This window comes from Corticium candelabrum, chromosome 21, assembly GCF_963422355.1.
Source record: "Corticium candelabrum chromosome 21, ooCorCand1.1, whole genome shotgun sequence".
Lineage (NCBI taxonomy): Eukaryota > Metazoa > Porifera > Homoscleromorpha > Homosclerophorida > Plakinidae > Corticium > Corticium candelabrum.
The window spans coordinates 3199423-3216059 of record NC_085105.1 but is presented as its reverse complement, the minus strand read 5'-3'; the positions used below and the strand labels follow the sequence as shown (position 1 = coordinate 3216059).

At 41.9% G+C, this 16637-nt stretch overlaps 2 protein-coding genes across 3 annotated transcripts; both read left to right on the top strand.

The window, feature by feature from the left end:
* The first annotated feature begins 20 nt into the window (after positions 1-20).
* LOC134196406 (P2R1A-PPP2R2A-interacting phosphatase regulator 1-like) lies at positions 21-1807 on the top strand. 2 transcript variants are annotated; one of them, XM_062665522.1, is made up of 8 exons: positions 21-249; positions 315-347; positions 513-559; positions 622-673; positions 732-797; positions 874-944; positions 1014-1084; positions 1152-1807. In XM_062665522.1, exons 1-8 carry the CDS (start codon positions 22-24, stop codon positions 1535-1537), a joined length of 954 nt encoding a protein of 317 aa, XP_062521506.1. In that variant the 5' UTR covers position 21; the 3' UTR covers positions 1538-1807. The 2 variants fall into 2 exon arrangements, with proteins under 2 accessions (XP_062521506.1, XP_062521505.1); XM_062665521.1 differs by having other exon boundaries at positions 1143-1807.
* A 662-nt stretch (positions 1808-2469) lies between these two features.
* Positions 2470-15835, top strand: LOC134196316 (conserved oligomeric Golgi complex subunit 6-like). The gene is made up of 20 exons (XM_062665415.1): positions 2470-2568; positions 2632-2775; positions 9991-10062; positions 10470-10528; positions 11126-11237; positions 11318-11400; positions 11643-11713; positions 11770-11863; positions 11926-12002; positions 12055-12106; positions 12689-12780; positions 13098-13156; positions 13446-13537; positions 13593-13710; positions 13768-13899; positions 14049-14216; positions 14283-14390; positions 14453-14506; positions 15092-15171; positions 15608-15835. The coding sequence occupies exons 1-20, from the start codon at positions 2494-2496 to the stop codon at positions 15753-15755; spliced, it is 1890 nt and encodes a 629-aa protein (XP_062521399.1). The 5' UTR covers positions 2470-2493; the 3' UTR covers positions 15756-15835.
* The last annotated feature ends 802 nt before the right edge of the window (positions 15836-16637 follow it).

Genomic DNA, 16637 nt, shown 5'->3' with positions numbered 1-16637 from the left:
TGAATGCAAATGACCGCGCCGATGGCGAGCGACGGCACAGCAATGGAGACCGACGAACCACCTCATTTTCCATTCAGCGGCGCACTGAAGCGCTCGACATCCGCTCCGATGATTGTCGAGGCCGTGAATGCAGCGTCAAGCTCGGCTCGCTTTCCGAGCATCGCAGCTCTCGACCTAGCGCCGCCGTGCTCTAGCCGACGGCGTGCAGCTACGTTTTCCGGCTCGAGTTTGCCGGCCAGTCCGTCGTTGGTAAGGAATTCTCATTGCATTATCTTTGTGTTGAGCGAAATGCGTCGATTTTTGTCTCGCCATAGGCTCGCGAGCCTCGTGTGTACGAAATCCGACGGGTGAGTTACCGTATTACCGTCTGTGTGTCTACATGTGGTGTGAGCGGCTCTCGAGTGCGAGCGGTGTTGCTCTACACATATCGTGTAGGGGCGTGGCCAATCCGCTTGTCGCTTTTGCAAAGTTTGTTCGACAGTCTGACGTTCGGGGTTGTCGTTTGTGCGTAGGAAGAATCGGTCGACGACTGCCTGCGACGGGAGATTGACCGCGAAAAGTAAACAGTTGTAGTTGGTTGTCGGTTGGTTTTCGGTTATTGTTCGGTCATTGCATTGACAGAGATGTGACGTCAACGCTGCATCTGAGTGAGTTTTGTCATGGAATGCACTTGGTAAGGACGCGCTTGTTTGTTTTCTGGACGCTCTGTCGACTCGAATGTGTACATTTAGGACGAAGACGGTGATTTGTCGTCGCCTGCGTTGCCCACCACGCCGAGGCTTGTCTTGCATGCGCAGGTACACACTGACTTGCTACTCTGCATTCCTTTGTCGTGTTTTATGGTTTCTGTTGGCGTGCGTGGCGCTTTTGCAGTCGCGGAAGGTTGTGTCTCCGACGTCGTCGTTGGTGGGGTCTAGTAGAAAGATTTCCACTGGAATGCGAAGGTTAATTCACTTTATGTGCACCCAACAGACATCCCTACCATATTGTTTGTGTGTTGTTGACTAACACAGGAGAAGTCATAGTCCCGTGTTGAGGCCGAGCTCATTGCATCGACCATCGAGTCTGAATTTGAAGAGAAAACGTAATGCGTATGATAATTAATTGCACTGACATTCATATGGTGTATTGCGATGCAACAGATTCTTTAGGGGCAAGTATGGAGGGTTTCTCTAGTCCTCCCAAGAGAAACTGCAACGTTCCATCTCCTCTACTTCTTAGTGGCCATGACTTTGCATTTAGTAGTCATGTTACAAGCGATAGCGACTCTGGCAGAGGGGCAAGTCCGAGAAATCTCTCTTTGAATGGATGTAATCAGAGTCCCGATGTTTATGGATTAGCAACAAGTGGAGACGAAGCACCTGTTGTACCTTTCAGACATTTTGCGTCTGCGCATGCTTTACTCGCACAGCAAGTGGATCCTTCACGATCCACGAATCAGTCTGTGTTTGACAACGGAGGAGCTGCAGACATCTCTCAGAATCCCTTCTTGCTGTCACAAATTGGATTTCGGTTTACACCGCAGATGGATACTTGAATTGCTGAAGAGGTGCTCTGGTGTATATGCTTATTGTATATTGTGCTTGCATGGCACTCTGTAAATAGAGAAGTCTGTTCATTGCTTATTTGATGGACAACAGTAAAGATTATAATTATAGTAAAGTGCAGAACTTTGATGAAATTGTATTTTCTATGATAGCTCTTTGTATAGTCTGTTCTAGATATAGGTATGGTAGTTGGGCATTGTAAGCTTTGGTTATAAGCTTTCCTACTTAAAGTTATAATTATATTGGTAAAGAGATGGAATTAGGTTGAGTTGTCTGGTAAACAGTGGACCTCAGGCCAATTTTATTGGTTGGTGGGTTTACGTGTTTTGTGTCCCATGTATCCAGGGGTGCATATCTTTTATGTAATGCAGACTAATCTAATCTAGATTAGCTGGATTAGGTACAGAAATGTACCCCAGGTGAACTGGATAGAATTTTTTTGCCAGATGGCGTTCTTGTTAAAGAAAAGGTACTGTACAGTGACAGTGCACTGGTCTGGTGACTGTTTGCGTTTGCCCATGTCCTAGGTTCACACACAATCCTAGACCGCAAATGCATCCTCCTTTCAACGGAAGCTCATCACGTACAGACTAATTTTAGAAGCAAACATGTTGAGTAGGCTGTGGTGGGATAGCTTGTCTTCTTTGCGTAGAAAAATATAGAGCCTGCAGCTGCTGTGGACAAATGTCTTGTCTAGGAATCAAAAGTCTCGCAGCACCTTGCCGTATGACGTACATAGGTTGGAGAGTGTGTGAGTGTGTAGCTGTTGTGGTGCCACTATGATTATATCTGCAATTCGACACCGCTAACACTCAACTACCGGACGTGTATGTACTGTGTACGTGTACACTACCAAAATTGTGTAGCCCAGATCCCCCATCATACTTCCGGCGATCGTAGTTATTACTAGCTAGCGCGCGCTCTGGAATCCCGTTCATTCGTCATTATGGCATCAGAAGACAAGAACCCTTTAGCTCGAAAACTCAGCAAAGTGCTGGATACAAGACTGGACAGCAACAAGGTTCGACGTCGTTGTGTCAGGCGACAGGCCAGACGGTCTAGGCTGTAATAGACTCTTTCTTAGGACATGCTAGATGCTTTGAAGACGCTGTCGGGGTTTTTTACGAAGAATACTCTCAAGAATAGGCGCTCCCTGCGAAGTGATGTGGAGAAACGGAGCCTTGCTATTGGTGAAAATTTTGCCAGCTGCTTTGCGGAAGTTAAAAAGGTTGCAATACCTGAATTTATCAATTTAATTTTCGGTTTTACTTCCAGAATAGGTTTTTGTAATTGCTTAATGGGTGTGTTGCCATATTGCATGTCAATTTCCATTTTTGCACTTACAGTTCAGTTCATGACTAAAGCAACCCTTTTTGAACATAATGATTATGTTGCATTATAATTATTTGAGCTGCTATTTTTAAGTTAAGGCTGACATGCAATACATTTATGAATAAGTACAAAACAGCAGCCAGTGTACTTACAAGGTGACTCCAACTAAGTTGTTGGTGTCTGTTCTCGCTTGCATTCTTTTTGGCTTTGCTCACAAGAAAATTATTTTTTGTGCACAAACCACTTTCAATAGGTGGCTGAAGCATGCTGCCTAGCATTTACATTTACTCTCGTTTTGTAAATAATATGTACATGCTAGAAAGAAAATTGATGTTTATTGGCGATTTTCTGATTCTGCGTCCAGGAATTGTGGCTGAATTTACTACTGCTTTTATCCAGTGACATTTGTTTCAGTGGGTGTGATTAATTAAGCCAGGTTAATTTTATTAATGACAATAATTGCCCAAATGCATCATGATCAAGTTTTAAAGATCTTCGTATCAGAAACTAACATTTATTTGGAGTGGTCTACTAATTGATTACACTACATAGACGTATTGCTTTCGCTGTCACTGACCTTGCGCTTTGTCATCGCATAAATGCTTAACGCAACTTTAGGCACTCCGTGTATTTTTGAGTACTTGTTGAAGGAGATGGCATACAGAAGAAGTGTGATCACCAACATTTTGTTATAAAGGCACTGGAATATAAAAAAGGGAAATATATATATAAGAGAAAAAAAGGGAAATATATATAAAGAAGCAGTATAGTGCTAAATCCTTGGCTGCCAGTTTACTATAGTAGATGTACAATGATGCAAATACCTCATGAGATACAGGGTGAAGGTCACGTGGACATCACTAGACACCACATGCCAAGACATGTCTAGTTAGCTAAAACAGCTTGTGTGGTGTTGTTACCCGAGGCCCGGATATCAGGGCTAAGGGTAGAGTAGTCATCTTACCAACGAACCTACGACTGTAAGACCATATTTATACTCGATTAGTGCAGGTGCAAATGAAGCTATTCAGACCAATAGATGAGAGGTGGCGTCATTACCAACCAATAGACAATGTGATGTCATCATAAGGCTCCACCTTTGTTTAGTAACTGCTAACGAGAATTCGGCCATTGAGCGTCCATCCTGTACATAGTGTGTATGTTGCACGTGAATAGAAAGTTAACATGCAGCGAGACAGTTTCCGATTGCACCTTAGAGAATCGCGTGACGGCCGGACACTCGAGAGAGACCGTGAGAACACAATATACTCGTCACTATGTTAAAGAACAGCTTAAAACTTTAGCACACCTATTTGCCTCTACACATCTCGCAACTGACTGACTAACGCCGTCTGATGACTACGTTTTATATACTACTGGTAAATCGCAATCCAGTCATTACGTATTGACTCAGTTTGCCAAATGCTGGTGTAGCTCCTCCTCTAACCATATTCATAACGCAACTCTTAATTAATAGCACGTGGATTGTGACATACGTCCCTGCCAGATTAAGAAACTGGCGACAGTTTCTTTCAACTCAAAATCCACAGTGCTCAAGTCACTCGACTGAGGAAGTCTGCTCCTCTGTTCTCGCTTCCCTTGATAGCTTCTATGCGGAACGAGTAGTCTTGCAAATACATTGCCATCTCATAATGCGTGCGTTTATGAACTTTGCCTTCTGCAAGTAGGCGAGCGGCTGATGATCCATGTAGGACGAACTCTCTTCCGCATATATAGATCGTAAACCGTTGGACACCCCATACAATAGCCAAGCGCTCCTTCTCGATTGCCGAGAACCTTCTCTCTCGTTGTGATAACTTTTTGCTGGTGCAAGCAATGGGGAGAGGTTGTCCTTCATGCTCTTGCAACAGAATAGCTCCAATTCCCGTGTCTGACGTGTCGGTTCTCAAGATAAATTGCTTTGTGTGGTTCAGTAGATGTAGTATTGGTCTTTGGGTAACAGCTCTTTTTAGTGTTTCGTATGCTCTCACCTGCGCTTCCCCCATGACGGCTTATTTGGTTGACCCTTTCTCAGTAAGTCCGTAAGAGGCATGGCGATTGCAGCGTAATTCGGTATTTGATCCTGATAAAACCCTGTAAGCCCAAGGAAGGACCTCAGTTCTTGCTTACTATTTGGCATTTGCATGCTGTGAACCTTTGACACTCCATCCCACAGAGGAGTTCTAACTCCCTGGCTGATTTCCTGGTCGAGGAAGTCGACCGAATAGGATTCTACTAGGCATTTCGACGGACGCACAGTAAATCCAGCTTCTGCCAGGCGTCCAAACACTTTTCTTAGTACAGCTTTATGTAGATCCCATGTTTGAGTATGCACAAGTATATCATCTACGTAGTTGTCTGCATTTGGGCAATCAGCTAGTAACTCGTCCATGCACCGACACAATGTAGCTCCCGAGTTCTTCATGCCTAAGGGCATTCGTAGAAACTCATAATGTCCGTCCGGAGTCACAAACGCTGTCTTCTCGATGTCATCTTTTACAACAGGAATTTGCCAGTATCCTTTGAGAGGTCCAGACGCGTAAAGTAGCAATCACCACTAAGCTCTTGCATGAGATTTTCCATTGGTGTTATCGGAGCTGGGTCGGTTACGGTGACTCTATTAAGCTTTCAGTAATCTACGCATATTCAGTTGCTACCGTATTTCTTCTTTACCAACACTACTGGTGACGCGTATGGTGAGGTAGACTTTCGTATAACCCCCATTTTCTTCATTTGTTCGATGTCCCTTCGCAATGTGTCTCTTAGGGCAAATGGTAGGCAGTAAGGTCTACAGGAAATCGGCTCCAATGTCGTGAGCTTGATAGAATGACTTCCCAGTCTGGTTGTGCCTGGCAGATCGGTGAATATATCTCGGAACTCTTGAATGATGGCCTTAGCTTCTGACTTCTGAGTAGGTGATAAGAACTTCCCAACACTCACATCTCTATACGTTTCTTCAGCCGTACAGATGCCCAGCCACGGTAACTGCTCCTCTTCCTTATTGGACTGGTCACAGTCATCTGTCTCAAGAACCACAGCAGTGACCTTCTCGAGCAATCCCTCGATCTCATCGGCGAGAATCCCACCTGTTTGATTGGGACGTTGAACAAATCCCTTGAGTAGATTGACGTGGTTCACTTTGCTGCCCACATTAATCCTGTAATCACACTCTCCTACGGGCGAAACTATGGAGTACGGCTCTCTCCATCTCATCAGTAGCTTGTTACTTTCTGTTGGCAGCAATATCAGTACCTTGTCTCCTGCAGAGAACGTCCGCCTCTTGGTGCTGCGATCATAGTATACCTTGTACTTTCGCTGGGCCTTTTCCAATTCCTCTCTTGCGATCTTCAGTGTTTCTTCAATCTTCTCCCTCAACTCAAATACATACTGGTAGCTGGTCTTTATATCCTATAGTGTGTTGTCCTTTGTCCACAATTGCCGGAGAATCTGCATCGGCCCTCGCACTGTCCGGCCAAACAGGAGCTCAAAAGGCGTGAACCCCGTCGACTCTTGCGGCACTTTCTAGTAGGCAAACAACAACGAGGTCACAAATCTGTCCCATTGTCTTGGTTGTTCGACGCACAATCGTTTCAGCATGTTCTTGAGTGTCCCGTTGAACTTCTCTACCAAGCCATTACAAGCAGGATGATATGGCGAGGTGGTCAATTGGTTGATGCTCAGCAAGCATGCCACTTCTTTCATGCAGTTTGACGTAAACTGTGTCCCCAGATCACTTAGAATTTCTTCGGGTACTTCCAGCCGACTGTATATGTCAACAAGTGCTTCTGCTACGGCCTCCGTGCTGATAGACTTAAGAGGAACCGCCTCCAGATACCGTGTGGCATAATCTACAAGAGTTAACAGATACCGGTGACCTCGATTGCTGGGTGGCTGTATGGGGCCGACAATGTCAACAGCTACCCTCTTGAATGGCTGATCAATCAATGGCATCCTGCTGAGGGGTGCTCTAGCGACTGACCCCTTTGACACTGTCTTCTGACATATCTCACACGAGCGATAGAACCTTGACACATTGCCTCTAATTTCGGGCCAATAGAAATCACTCAAGATTCGTTGTGTCGTCTTTTTAGCTCCAAGGTGTCCCCCCATAACTGACTCGTGGGCTATCCGCATTGCTTGATTCCTCAATGGTTTAGGTACAATCACTTGTCGTATTGGTTTTCCTTTGTCTACCTTGGGATGCGTATATACTCGGTACAGGACATTATCCCTTTCTTGAAATATGACCTCTTGATCTCTCTTGGTGATGGGACTGGTTCTGAACCTATATTTCTGGATTGACATGTCTTCTCGTTGCAATCTTGCGATCTCATTGCAATCTATGGCCTTCCACTGTTCTGGTCTTGACACCACCAGTGGGCGACTTACATCCCTCTGTTTGGCTTGTGCCCTGGTGACAACATTGGCTTCAGTCCACCTTGAGTCAGGATCTTCTGCAGCTTGCGCTCCAGAGATGTTGCCAATGATTGCGTCATATACTGCGTCCGGCGGACACAAGGCATCCACAGTACCGATATAATAAGGCGTATCCAGTGTTACCGTTGCCATACGAACCCTCCACACTCTGTTATCAGCCATGCACATGAAACCCCACTTACTGAGAAATTGACTTGGTTCTACTAGTTGTTGCTTGAGGACAACGCCGCTACATCCTGTGTCACGCAGGACACTACCAACCGCCTTTCCGATTAGACCACGAACAACTGGCATTTTCCCCATTGTCTGCATTTCCAAACTCTGAGCATGGACACTACTGACGTAGGGCACACAGCGTCCATTTGCTAACTCTAACCAACCATCATGTAGGTAACGTTGGAGTTGACGTGGCTTCACGTGAAGCGTCGGCTCCAATCGAACACGTCGCGGAGGTTTCTCTGCCCGGCTTTTGTCTTGACTCTTCTGACTGGAATTGTTCTGGGCTCCGGACAGCGGCACTTGTTTTGACGACCGGCTTCGTGATACCCATCGGCGCGGACCGCCCCCAATATTCGCGTGCTTCATGGCCAAGATTGTTGCACCGAAAGCATCTTCTTTTACCCCGAAGCCTGCAGTCGGCCGCGTGATGGCCCAAACGCTTGCATACCAGGCAACGAACATTACTACCTGATGGAAGCTTGTCCTTGGGTGTGTCAGGAGACGTGTCTTCAACGGGAAAAGACTGCCGTTTGTTCAGATCATACAAGGTTAGCCAACTCTCTCTCTCAAATGCGCGGCAAGGTCCTTGGGACACGAATTCAAGAATTGCTCTTTTTTTTGCAAACAAATCCTTAACAGACTCGGTCGTATTTGTCGTTCGGGACATAGTCATCCACTTACCGAAGTAACTGCGTAATCAATGAATGAACTGCTCTGGACTTTCTCCCGGCTCAGGACAGCTGCGCCTAAATCGCAATCGGTACCCGTCTTCTGTCAAGTCATACCATCTGAATAAGGCTTCTCGAAGCTGTCTGTAGTCAGTCGCCGCAACATCCGACATTCGCGAATACGCCTCAAGAACCTTACCTGTCAATAATGTGCTGAGCGCTGGCACCTATTGGTCTTCTGCCCAGCCACTGGTCCTGGCGAATTGCTCAAACCGCTGCAGATAGCTATTCAAATTGTCTTTACCGTCTTGGAATGGCGGCAGCTTTGGCAGCTTTGCTTTTGCGACGACTTCTGGTTTCACTTCGGCATCTCTTATTGTTTCTTTCGCGCGCTTTTCCTCTCCAGCTCCAATTTTCGGAACTCCAGCTCCTCCTTGGCTCTTCTTTCTCCTGTCTCTAACTGCAATCTCCTCATCTCCCTCTCCCTCTCTTTCTCTTCTCATTCAATGGCTCTAGCTCTCTCTTCTCGTTCAGTGGCTCTCTCTTCTCATTCAATGGCTTGCTGTTCACGGACAAACTCATGCAGCTTCTCACCTTCCAAGTTCATCTTTTCTCCTAATTCAATCAGTCGCTCCATCACGTCTCAGTTGCAATCAACCGTCTTGCTTCTTCACTTCAGCTAACTTTCCCGCCTGAGCCTCCAGATGTTGCGCGCAAATGGAAAGTTAACACACAGAAAGACAGTTTCTGATTGCACCTTAGAGAATCGCGTGGCAGCCTGACACTCGAGAGAGAACCGTGAGAACACAATATACTCGTCACTACGTTAAAGAACAGCTTAAAACTTCAGCGCACCTGTGCGCCTCTACACATCTCGCAACTGACTGACTAATGCCCTCTGATGACTACTTTTTATATACTACCGGTAAATCGCAATCCAGTCAATACGTATTGACTCAATTTGCCAAATGCCGGTATAGCTCCTCCCCTAACCATATTCGTAATGCAGATGTTAATTATAGCACGTGGATTGTGACAGTGTAGTCCTTTGCTTTTCATAAGGGTTTAGCACATAGAAACAACACCTAGTCTACATTTGCATGTTTTCCCACCAACAACCAGGCGTCTAGAGAGCAAAGGTGCTAGATTCAGGCACTATACTTGTAACAGTTTGCTTGTTCCACAGTGTTTCTGCATAGTGGTTCTGCAGTCTGACAGCTTGAATTTCAGTGTGCGTGGCTGAGCGGTCGCGGTGTTGTTGCAAAAATCATTATAGTGTCGTCTTCAACAGAAATTTGGGCTTTAAGGGAATTTGCGAAGGAGAACGTGCATTGTCCATGACAGTGCATTTGTTTGTCGGACGAAGTGACTGACCTGTAAGTACGCAAGTCTGGAGATGCTTTGCACTGTGTAGCTATACGAGATATGTAATTACATACACCGGTGGAGGGTTTAGCACTGAAATGTGCTTCTCTAGTCATTGACATACAGTGTAGCTACACTAGAGTATATGCATGTCTCTAATCATCCGTGCGTCAGTAATTGCAACACTTAGATAATTGGTGGCATCTGCTCTTATGACAATTACTGTACCCTAGTGCTTCCTCGCCTCGGGTAACTAGACATTAATTAACAAGTATTGGTATTTTTGTGTATGAAATTGATCATGATAGTATTTTATATTTTGATTATAAACATTTGATTATATTATTACATCAATTAAGATGAACAATGATTTGTTGCTACTGATTGTTTCTAGTGTAGATAATTGTGAATGATATCTTTAGGAACTTGACGGCCTCAAAGAAGATGTTGAAGCTATGAACGAGTGTTGTGCATTGATGACGTCAAGACTAAAGGTAAGTAGTATGTGAATGGTTGGTTGATATTGCAGTTTGATAGGCAGGGCAGCAAACATTTTATTGACTCAATGTATAGATATCACACGTAGTGTATAAAAAGTTGTGATACAAAAATTGTCACAGGCACCCAAACAACATCATTACACAACTACCTGGAATTTGCTCAACTTGATTGACATCCAGATTGCTTGACATCTGTTCACATTTTAATGTTTAGTTTTGTTAGCAATTTCTGTACCTAATATTTGATATTCATTAAGTTGCTTGACACAGGCTCATTGTTGATGCTGTCGGTTTGTCAGCAATTTATGTATGGTGCGTTTCGTTGTTTGAAGTTTGTGGTAGTTGTAGTATTGCAACTGTATGACAAAGTTACTGTAATTAGGCATTGACTTATTGTATAGGCTGCTAAGGATCACACCGTGGACTTACTAGGTCAAACAACGAAATTACAGGCTCAGAGGTATGAGGTTTGTGCGTTGTCTAGAATTTAATTGGATTAGTAAAGTTTATGTAATTATATTAGGAATGAGTCACAATGTTTATTATTTTATTTATTTGCGAATGGTTTTGCTGGCAGTCTTCAGACATAAACCCTTAAAATTATGGTCTGTTACATAAATGAATAGAGTATACTGTCTTGTCTTTTTGTATTACTTCTTACTTCATGGATGATCTGCTTTACCTTGTTCCAATGCTTTGTATGTATGTATAGGCAATGCATGCAATGTTTATATGCCATGTTACATTGTATGATGGTAGCGGCAATGCTTGGATTGTTTTACAAACAAGTACATTCCAATGTCTCAAGTTCATATGATTTGATGATGTATTAATATATGATATAGACTATGACTCAACCAACCTCTAAGTCATAGTCATATTCATATTATTGCAGACTAGATATCCATATACTACATTTAGCAGTAGCTTGTGAGTCTAGGTATAACTTCTTTATACAAAATGAACGGCGTGAATGATGTTGTTGTTGTTGTTGTTGTTCTTATTGTTGTTGTCATGTTGTTCACAGGCTTGATTACGTTTTGTTGATATTAATTAGTCATGAATTAGAAATGCAAGCTGAAGTCGTGGAGGCATTTCGAAAGAGGTTTCAGTTAAGAGCTGAAGAGATAGCTGCACTCAGAGAAAGTCATGTAGGAAACTTGCATAAGGTTTGTTTGCTAGTCACAACTTTATTACATGAGAGTTATGAAGCGTGATTTGTCTGTGGAATGTAATGCGATTGTTATAGGATTTCTTTTCATCTCTTAATCGCGTGAAGCAAATTCACACTGATTGTAGAGTGTTGTTGAGAAGTGATCAACAGAGAGCTGGGTACAGCAGTTGATTGTAGTTTGCTTGTTGTAGTAGTGTGGTGTAAGTGTGTGTGTGTATGTGTTTGTGTGACTGTGTGTGTGCATGCGTGTGTGTGATGTGTGTGTGTGTGTGTGTGTGTGTGTGTGTGTGTGTGTGTGTGTGTGTGTGTGTGTGTGTGTGCATGTGCATGCGTGCATTTGTGTGTGGTATGTATGTACTCATAATGCAAGTATGTGCTGACTGCAATGCATTTTTTATAGATTAGAGATTATGGAATCAATGGCTTTATACCAGGAGGCAGCATATGAAACACTGTACAGATGGACACAGCGTATGCTCACCTCAAGTCAACAGTACATACACTAACGAATAATACAAACTATTTAGACACTTGTCATAGTTTGACATCGGATTCTCCAGATGTTGTACCAGCACTACGTCATTCTATGAAAGCATTCAAAGAGAGACAAGTGCTGTTGAAGTGTGTTCTTAAATTATTTGTGTTACTGTAGGTATTTAAAATGTATTATTTCTATACTACAGGTGCTCATTAGATGAACTGGCTACTGCTAGAAGGACAGCAGTTGTTCGTATGTTCATTGATGCGTTGACTAGGGGAGGTACACTGAATCATGTTTGCGGCTGATTGGTGGTTTCTAAGACTTTTGTTAGGTCCAATGGGCACACCACGGCCGATTGAGTTGCACTCTCATGATCCAATAAGGTATTGTGTTAAATAATGTTTAATTAATAGATGACAGCTTAATGCTTACTGATGATTAATTAGTGCTTTAATTTTTGGGACTGTTGACCACTGTAGATACAGTAGGTTGTATTCATACGTTACATAATCAAATATTTTCTTTGCCAAAATTTGTGTAATTGAGACAAGTTGCTAATTTTTAAGAAGTGCATTATAGTGGTGTCTTGGTTGGAGTGACTTTAAATTGAACATCAAATATTTTGTTTTGTATTTGTGCATGTCTCGCAGTTCAGCGAAAGTAGTTTGTGTTTGCCATTTCTTAATTTAGAAAATAGGTTTGTATATTAAAACTCAACTGATAGTGGTTTGACATCTCTGTAACAGTGCTTGTATGGAGGGTGCGATTTATGGCAATAGAGCCACTGCGTGATAATTGAAGCTAATGAGGTGTTTCACCAAGCCATCGGATGTCTGGAAAAGTCTTGTCTGATGCTAATTTGTATTTTATATTTGCTCAGTGGGGTCACCTAAATAATCAGTGTATTCTTGCTCAATTTCGAGGGATGCCAATAACTGTATATCTGTATTTGTGTGATGTGATAGGTATATTGGAGATATGCTGGGATGGGTACATCAAGCCATTGCTTCTGAACGAGAACTCCTCCAAAGCATTCTGAGTCACGAACAAGTAGATGGTAATGTTGTAGCTAGCGTAACTGTACTGTGCAGTCAGATCTTAACTGGACTGTAATCTGTCAACTTACAGTAGTACTGAAGATGTGGGAGGATATAAATATAAATTCTTTTGCAACACATAATGTGGCTGTGTTGCTGTTGTGTTGTGTGGTTTTGTGGGCTTGTGATATATATATATATATATATATATATATATATATATATATATATTGTCTTTGGAGGCACGAGACTTATCAGATGGAGCTTGAGAATAGAATATAATGAAATTATTAATATGAATTGTTTCAAAATAAGAATTGATTTTGTGCTACTTTAGAGTTACCAGTCAAATCAGCATTGTGTCATATTACAGAAGGAGTGTGCCAACCATTGAAGGTTAATAGAGCAGTTCTAGGTACCAACTTACTGTAAATCCAGAAATTTTTGTACTCATGAACTTTTAGTTATTTTCGTACAGATACCTGGTTTTACTAAAATAACATGAATACTAAAATTTATAGATAGATGCACTCGAATTTGGCTACAGTACAGTACCGATGTCCTGTACTAAAATAACACGTGTGCGAACTACTTCATGGGCAGAAGTACTAAATTTCTGGATTTACAGTAACCAGAATTTTTATTCTTTAATTATTTAATTACCTAGTTGTTTTGTTTGGTGTAGGTGAGGGTGGAACAAGTGATCGTGTCTGAACAGGGAGCAGCGACTCTTTATAAGCTGGCCAACTTGCTTCATTTTTACTGGAATATGATAAGGTGGTGTTTCTTACAAACACACATGTTTATTTTAACTCTTATTTGTGTTGTGCAGGAACATGCTGGGAGACGAAAATGCGTCCTTGCTTGTTACTATTGATGAGTTGAGGCAAGTTGGCATAAAGTTGTTCTTCAACAGCTTGAGTTGTTATGCAGCTACCCTCTTGGACATGGTAGATAGTCACATATGTAGAAGTTGTGAAAGTGAGAGAACCATTGCTTCCGTGTAGGTTGAAGTCCCACCGGCTGACTTGAGCCCATCGTCATCTGTTGTCAATGCACTGTCAATATTAAAGGAAATTTTCCAGTCTCATGATGCATCTGTTGTTCCTATGGATAAGAAAAAGGAGAATTTCACAAGAGTTAGTGCGGTCTAAATCTAGCATTACATTTCTAGATCTGACAATCTGTAGTTAATCAATTTGCGTTAGAAAGAGGTTCTGGAAATTGAGGCTGATTTCTGGTTTATTTGTATGTCAACTGTATGTAATACCTGTTTTTTATTCTTTAGATTGTCTCTTCAGTGATTGACCCACTCATTCAGGCATGTATCATGGCAGCTTCTGGCTTGTCAGCTGCTGATATGGCTGTCTATATTATCAATTGTATCTATGAGATGCAGAACACTTTGGCTTTGTATGAATTTACGGACAATAGGTTAGAAATGCTTTCTGCTCAGGTATGTATAGAGAGAGACTGGTGTTGTACATTTGATGTTTATATGAACTTGTGAGCTTGACTTTAGTGCGAAGCCCATTTGGAGACACTTGTACATGAGCAAGCATCGTACGTACTAAGTAAGTCAGGTTTAGGTTTTCCTCACATGATAATTCAAGAAAAGAAGCACTCTGAGGTTAGAGCTCTTTGCTTACTTTGGAAACGTTATATTATAACAGTTATTGATGCATAATGTAGCAACCGTTGTCTAAAGTTGAAGGAATGAATGGAGAGTTACTGAGAGGAGCTATGGTATGCAGTCAATATTACTTAATGTCTATATGACCATTGGTTGTAGGTAGTTGAGTAACTACTTAGGCCGAAGTTATCATGTTTGTACAGACATGATTATTATCACAGCACTGTAGTTCTCAAATGTATGCCAGCATTCACAATATTTATATTTTTAATGTAAGTAAATTAATTAAATCAATGCAAATAGGTGTTTCATGTTGGCTGCTGCCAGACTTCTGTCTTATCTAGTGTTTACTGACAGCATTGGGAGTTGGTCTTCATTACCTATATGAATGGGTTAACATTTTTTACAATGAACTAACTAATGTTTATTCAGAAACATGAAGACACGTGGAAATACTTATTTGTAAGGGCATAGATATCAATGTTGATGGCGGCCCACTCAGTGCGAATTGGTTGGTGGAAGTGAAACATTAATTACGCGGGATTTTTGCATAATCAATATGCTATCAGTGTACTTATTGCGCATGCGCACTTTTGTCATATATAGTGAATTCTATGTCAATTGACTATACTGTATAACTGCTATGTTTACATGTCATCAATCTCTTTACGGCTTGTGGTAAATTTTGTTCAATTTAGGTCAAGTTTGATTCATTTCTTTCTGTCCCAGACAGTCTGATGTTGCCTCAATGTCGTCAGTTACTGAGTACTCGATTATGGTAAGTCAGCTATGCAAGTTAGATTGCATTTTTCTATTGTAGAAAGTTAGTGTAAAAATGTGTGAAAACAATATTTAAAAGTTAGGAAGTTTTCAAGCTTGCTACGCAAGGCCAGAGGGCACACATGCAGACAACAGTTTTGGTAGAGCATAGTGTGTAGTTTATTTCTGTGTGCTTACTAGGTACATACATAACAGTGTATGGATGGTAGCCCTGTACTTTACTGTTATTTCCAATTTCGATGTTTTTGATGAGATTTTGGATTTAGTTTGAGGTAACATAATGAAGATAATAAGATTACACCTGATATCACGTCCGGTACTATGGCAATGTTAGTGCAATGTAACTGCACTACTGAACAATGTCACACTACAGCACATAACATTTAGTTTCTTTTATTTTGACTGTATAATGATGATTGCTGTTGTTTTGGTAGTGATACGGCATATAGGCAGGCCATGGAGATGGTGTGTGGTGCTTACAAGGGTGTCTTTGACGCTGTTCACAACCCAAACAATTTGTACAACGACCCTTCGTGGGTAGTTTCAAGAACACCTGAACAAGTGACTGCATTGTTATTGTAAGCGTAGGCATGCAGTGATCTGTAGATAGACAAATGGTAATATCCAGATGAGTCAATTCAGATTTGCTTTCTTAATTTAAATGTCTGAATTTATTGCACTCTCTGATCGAGTCAGATGATGTCAACACACTAATCACAACTTGATATGCTATCTAAACACTACATTGTATTTGTTCCAAAGTTTAATTAGGTTACAGGCAAGGGCATCCTCATGGGGTGCGACGTTATGTTAAGAGAACGGGGTGGACTGTGAATAATTGTTAGCCAATTAGGAAGCTAGCCAGTGGCTGATGACGATTATACATGTCACAAGCCCTGATTGATGGTGTGTGTTTGTCTTTTGTCTGTCTGTCTGTCTGTCTGTCTATCTGTCTGTCAAAACTATAGACTAGTATTAGCATATCATGACCCAAAACTGCTGCCATACAAGTCACATCTAACTAACAACTTACCAGCTGAAGAGAGTTTATAGATTGACCTAATCTTGATAATTTCTGTCTGTCTAGATCTGTTTACCTATTTGTCTATTTGTTTCAACTTTGTGAACTCATAAACTTTGTGATTTAGCAGCGATGTATGATAGTTTGCTGGTAGTACATATCTGACAATTTGTTCATAACGACTAGGGAATTGTAGTGCTGGAGAATGATCGAATGTTTCAGTCTGTATGTTGCTACTTGTCTGTCTGTGTATGTTGGACTGGTTTTTAGTACAAACTCAAGGTAGGATTTATGAAAATAAAACAATCTGTCTGTCTGTTTGTCTGTCTGTCTGTCTGTCTGTCTGTCTCTCAATACATATATTTTTCCAACATCAAATGTCATACATCGCTGCTAATCACAAAGTTTATGAGTTCAGACTATCTAATGTAGGCTACCGAGTT

What these genes read in the sequence shown, in the direction of transcription:
- LOC134196316 (XM_062665415.1), top strand. Translation starts at nt 2,494, where the DNA reads ATGGCATCAGAAGACAAGAACCCTTTAGCTCGAAAACTCAGCAAAGTG. An exon ending in CACTCTCATGATCCAATAAG is followed by an intron (nt 12,107 to 12,688) that starts GTATTGTGTTAA and finishes GTGATGTGATAG; the next exon opens with GTATATTGGAGATATGCTGG. An exon ending in TTACTGAGTACTCGATTATG is followed by an intron (nt 15,172 to 15,607) that starts GTAAGTCAGCTA and finishes TTGTTTTGGTAG; the next exon opens with TGATACGGCATATAGGCAGG.
- LOC134196406 (XM_062665521.1), top strand. Translation starts at nt 22, where the DNA reads ATGGCGAGCGACGGCACAGCAATGGAGACCGACGAACCACCTCATTTT. An exon ending in CGGGAGATTGACCGCGAAAA is followed by an intron (nt 560 to 621) that starts GTAAACAGTTGT and finishes TTGCATTGACAG; the next exon opens with AGATGTGACGTCAACGCTGC. An exon ending in ATTTCCACTGGAATGCGAAG is followed by an intron (nt 945 to 1,013) that starts GTTAATTCACTT and finishes TGACTAACACAG; the next exon opens with GAGAAGTCATAGTCCCGTGT.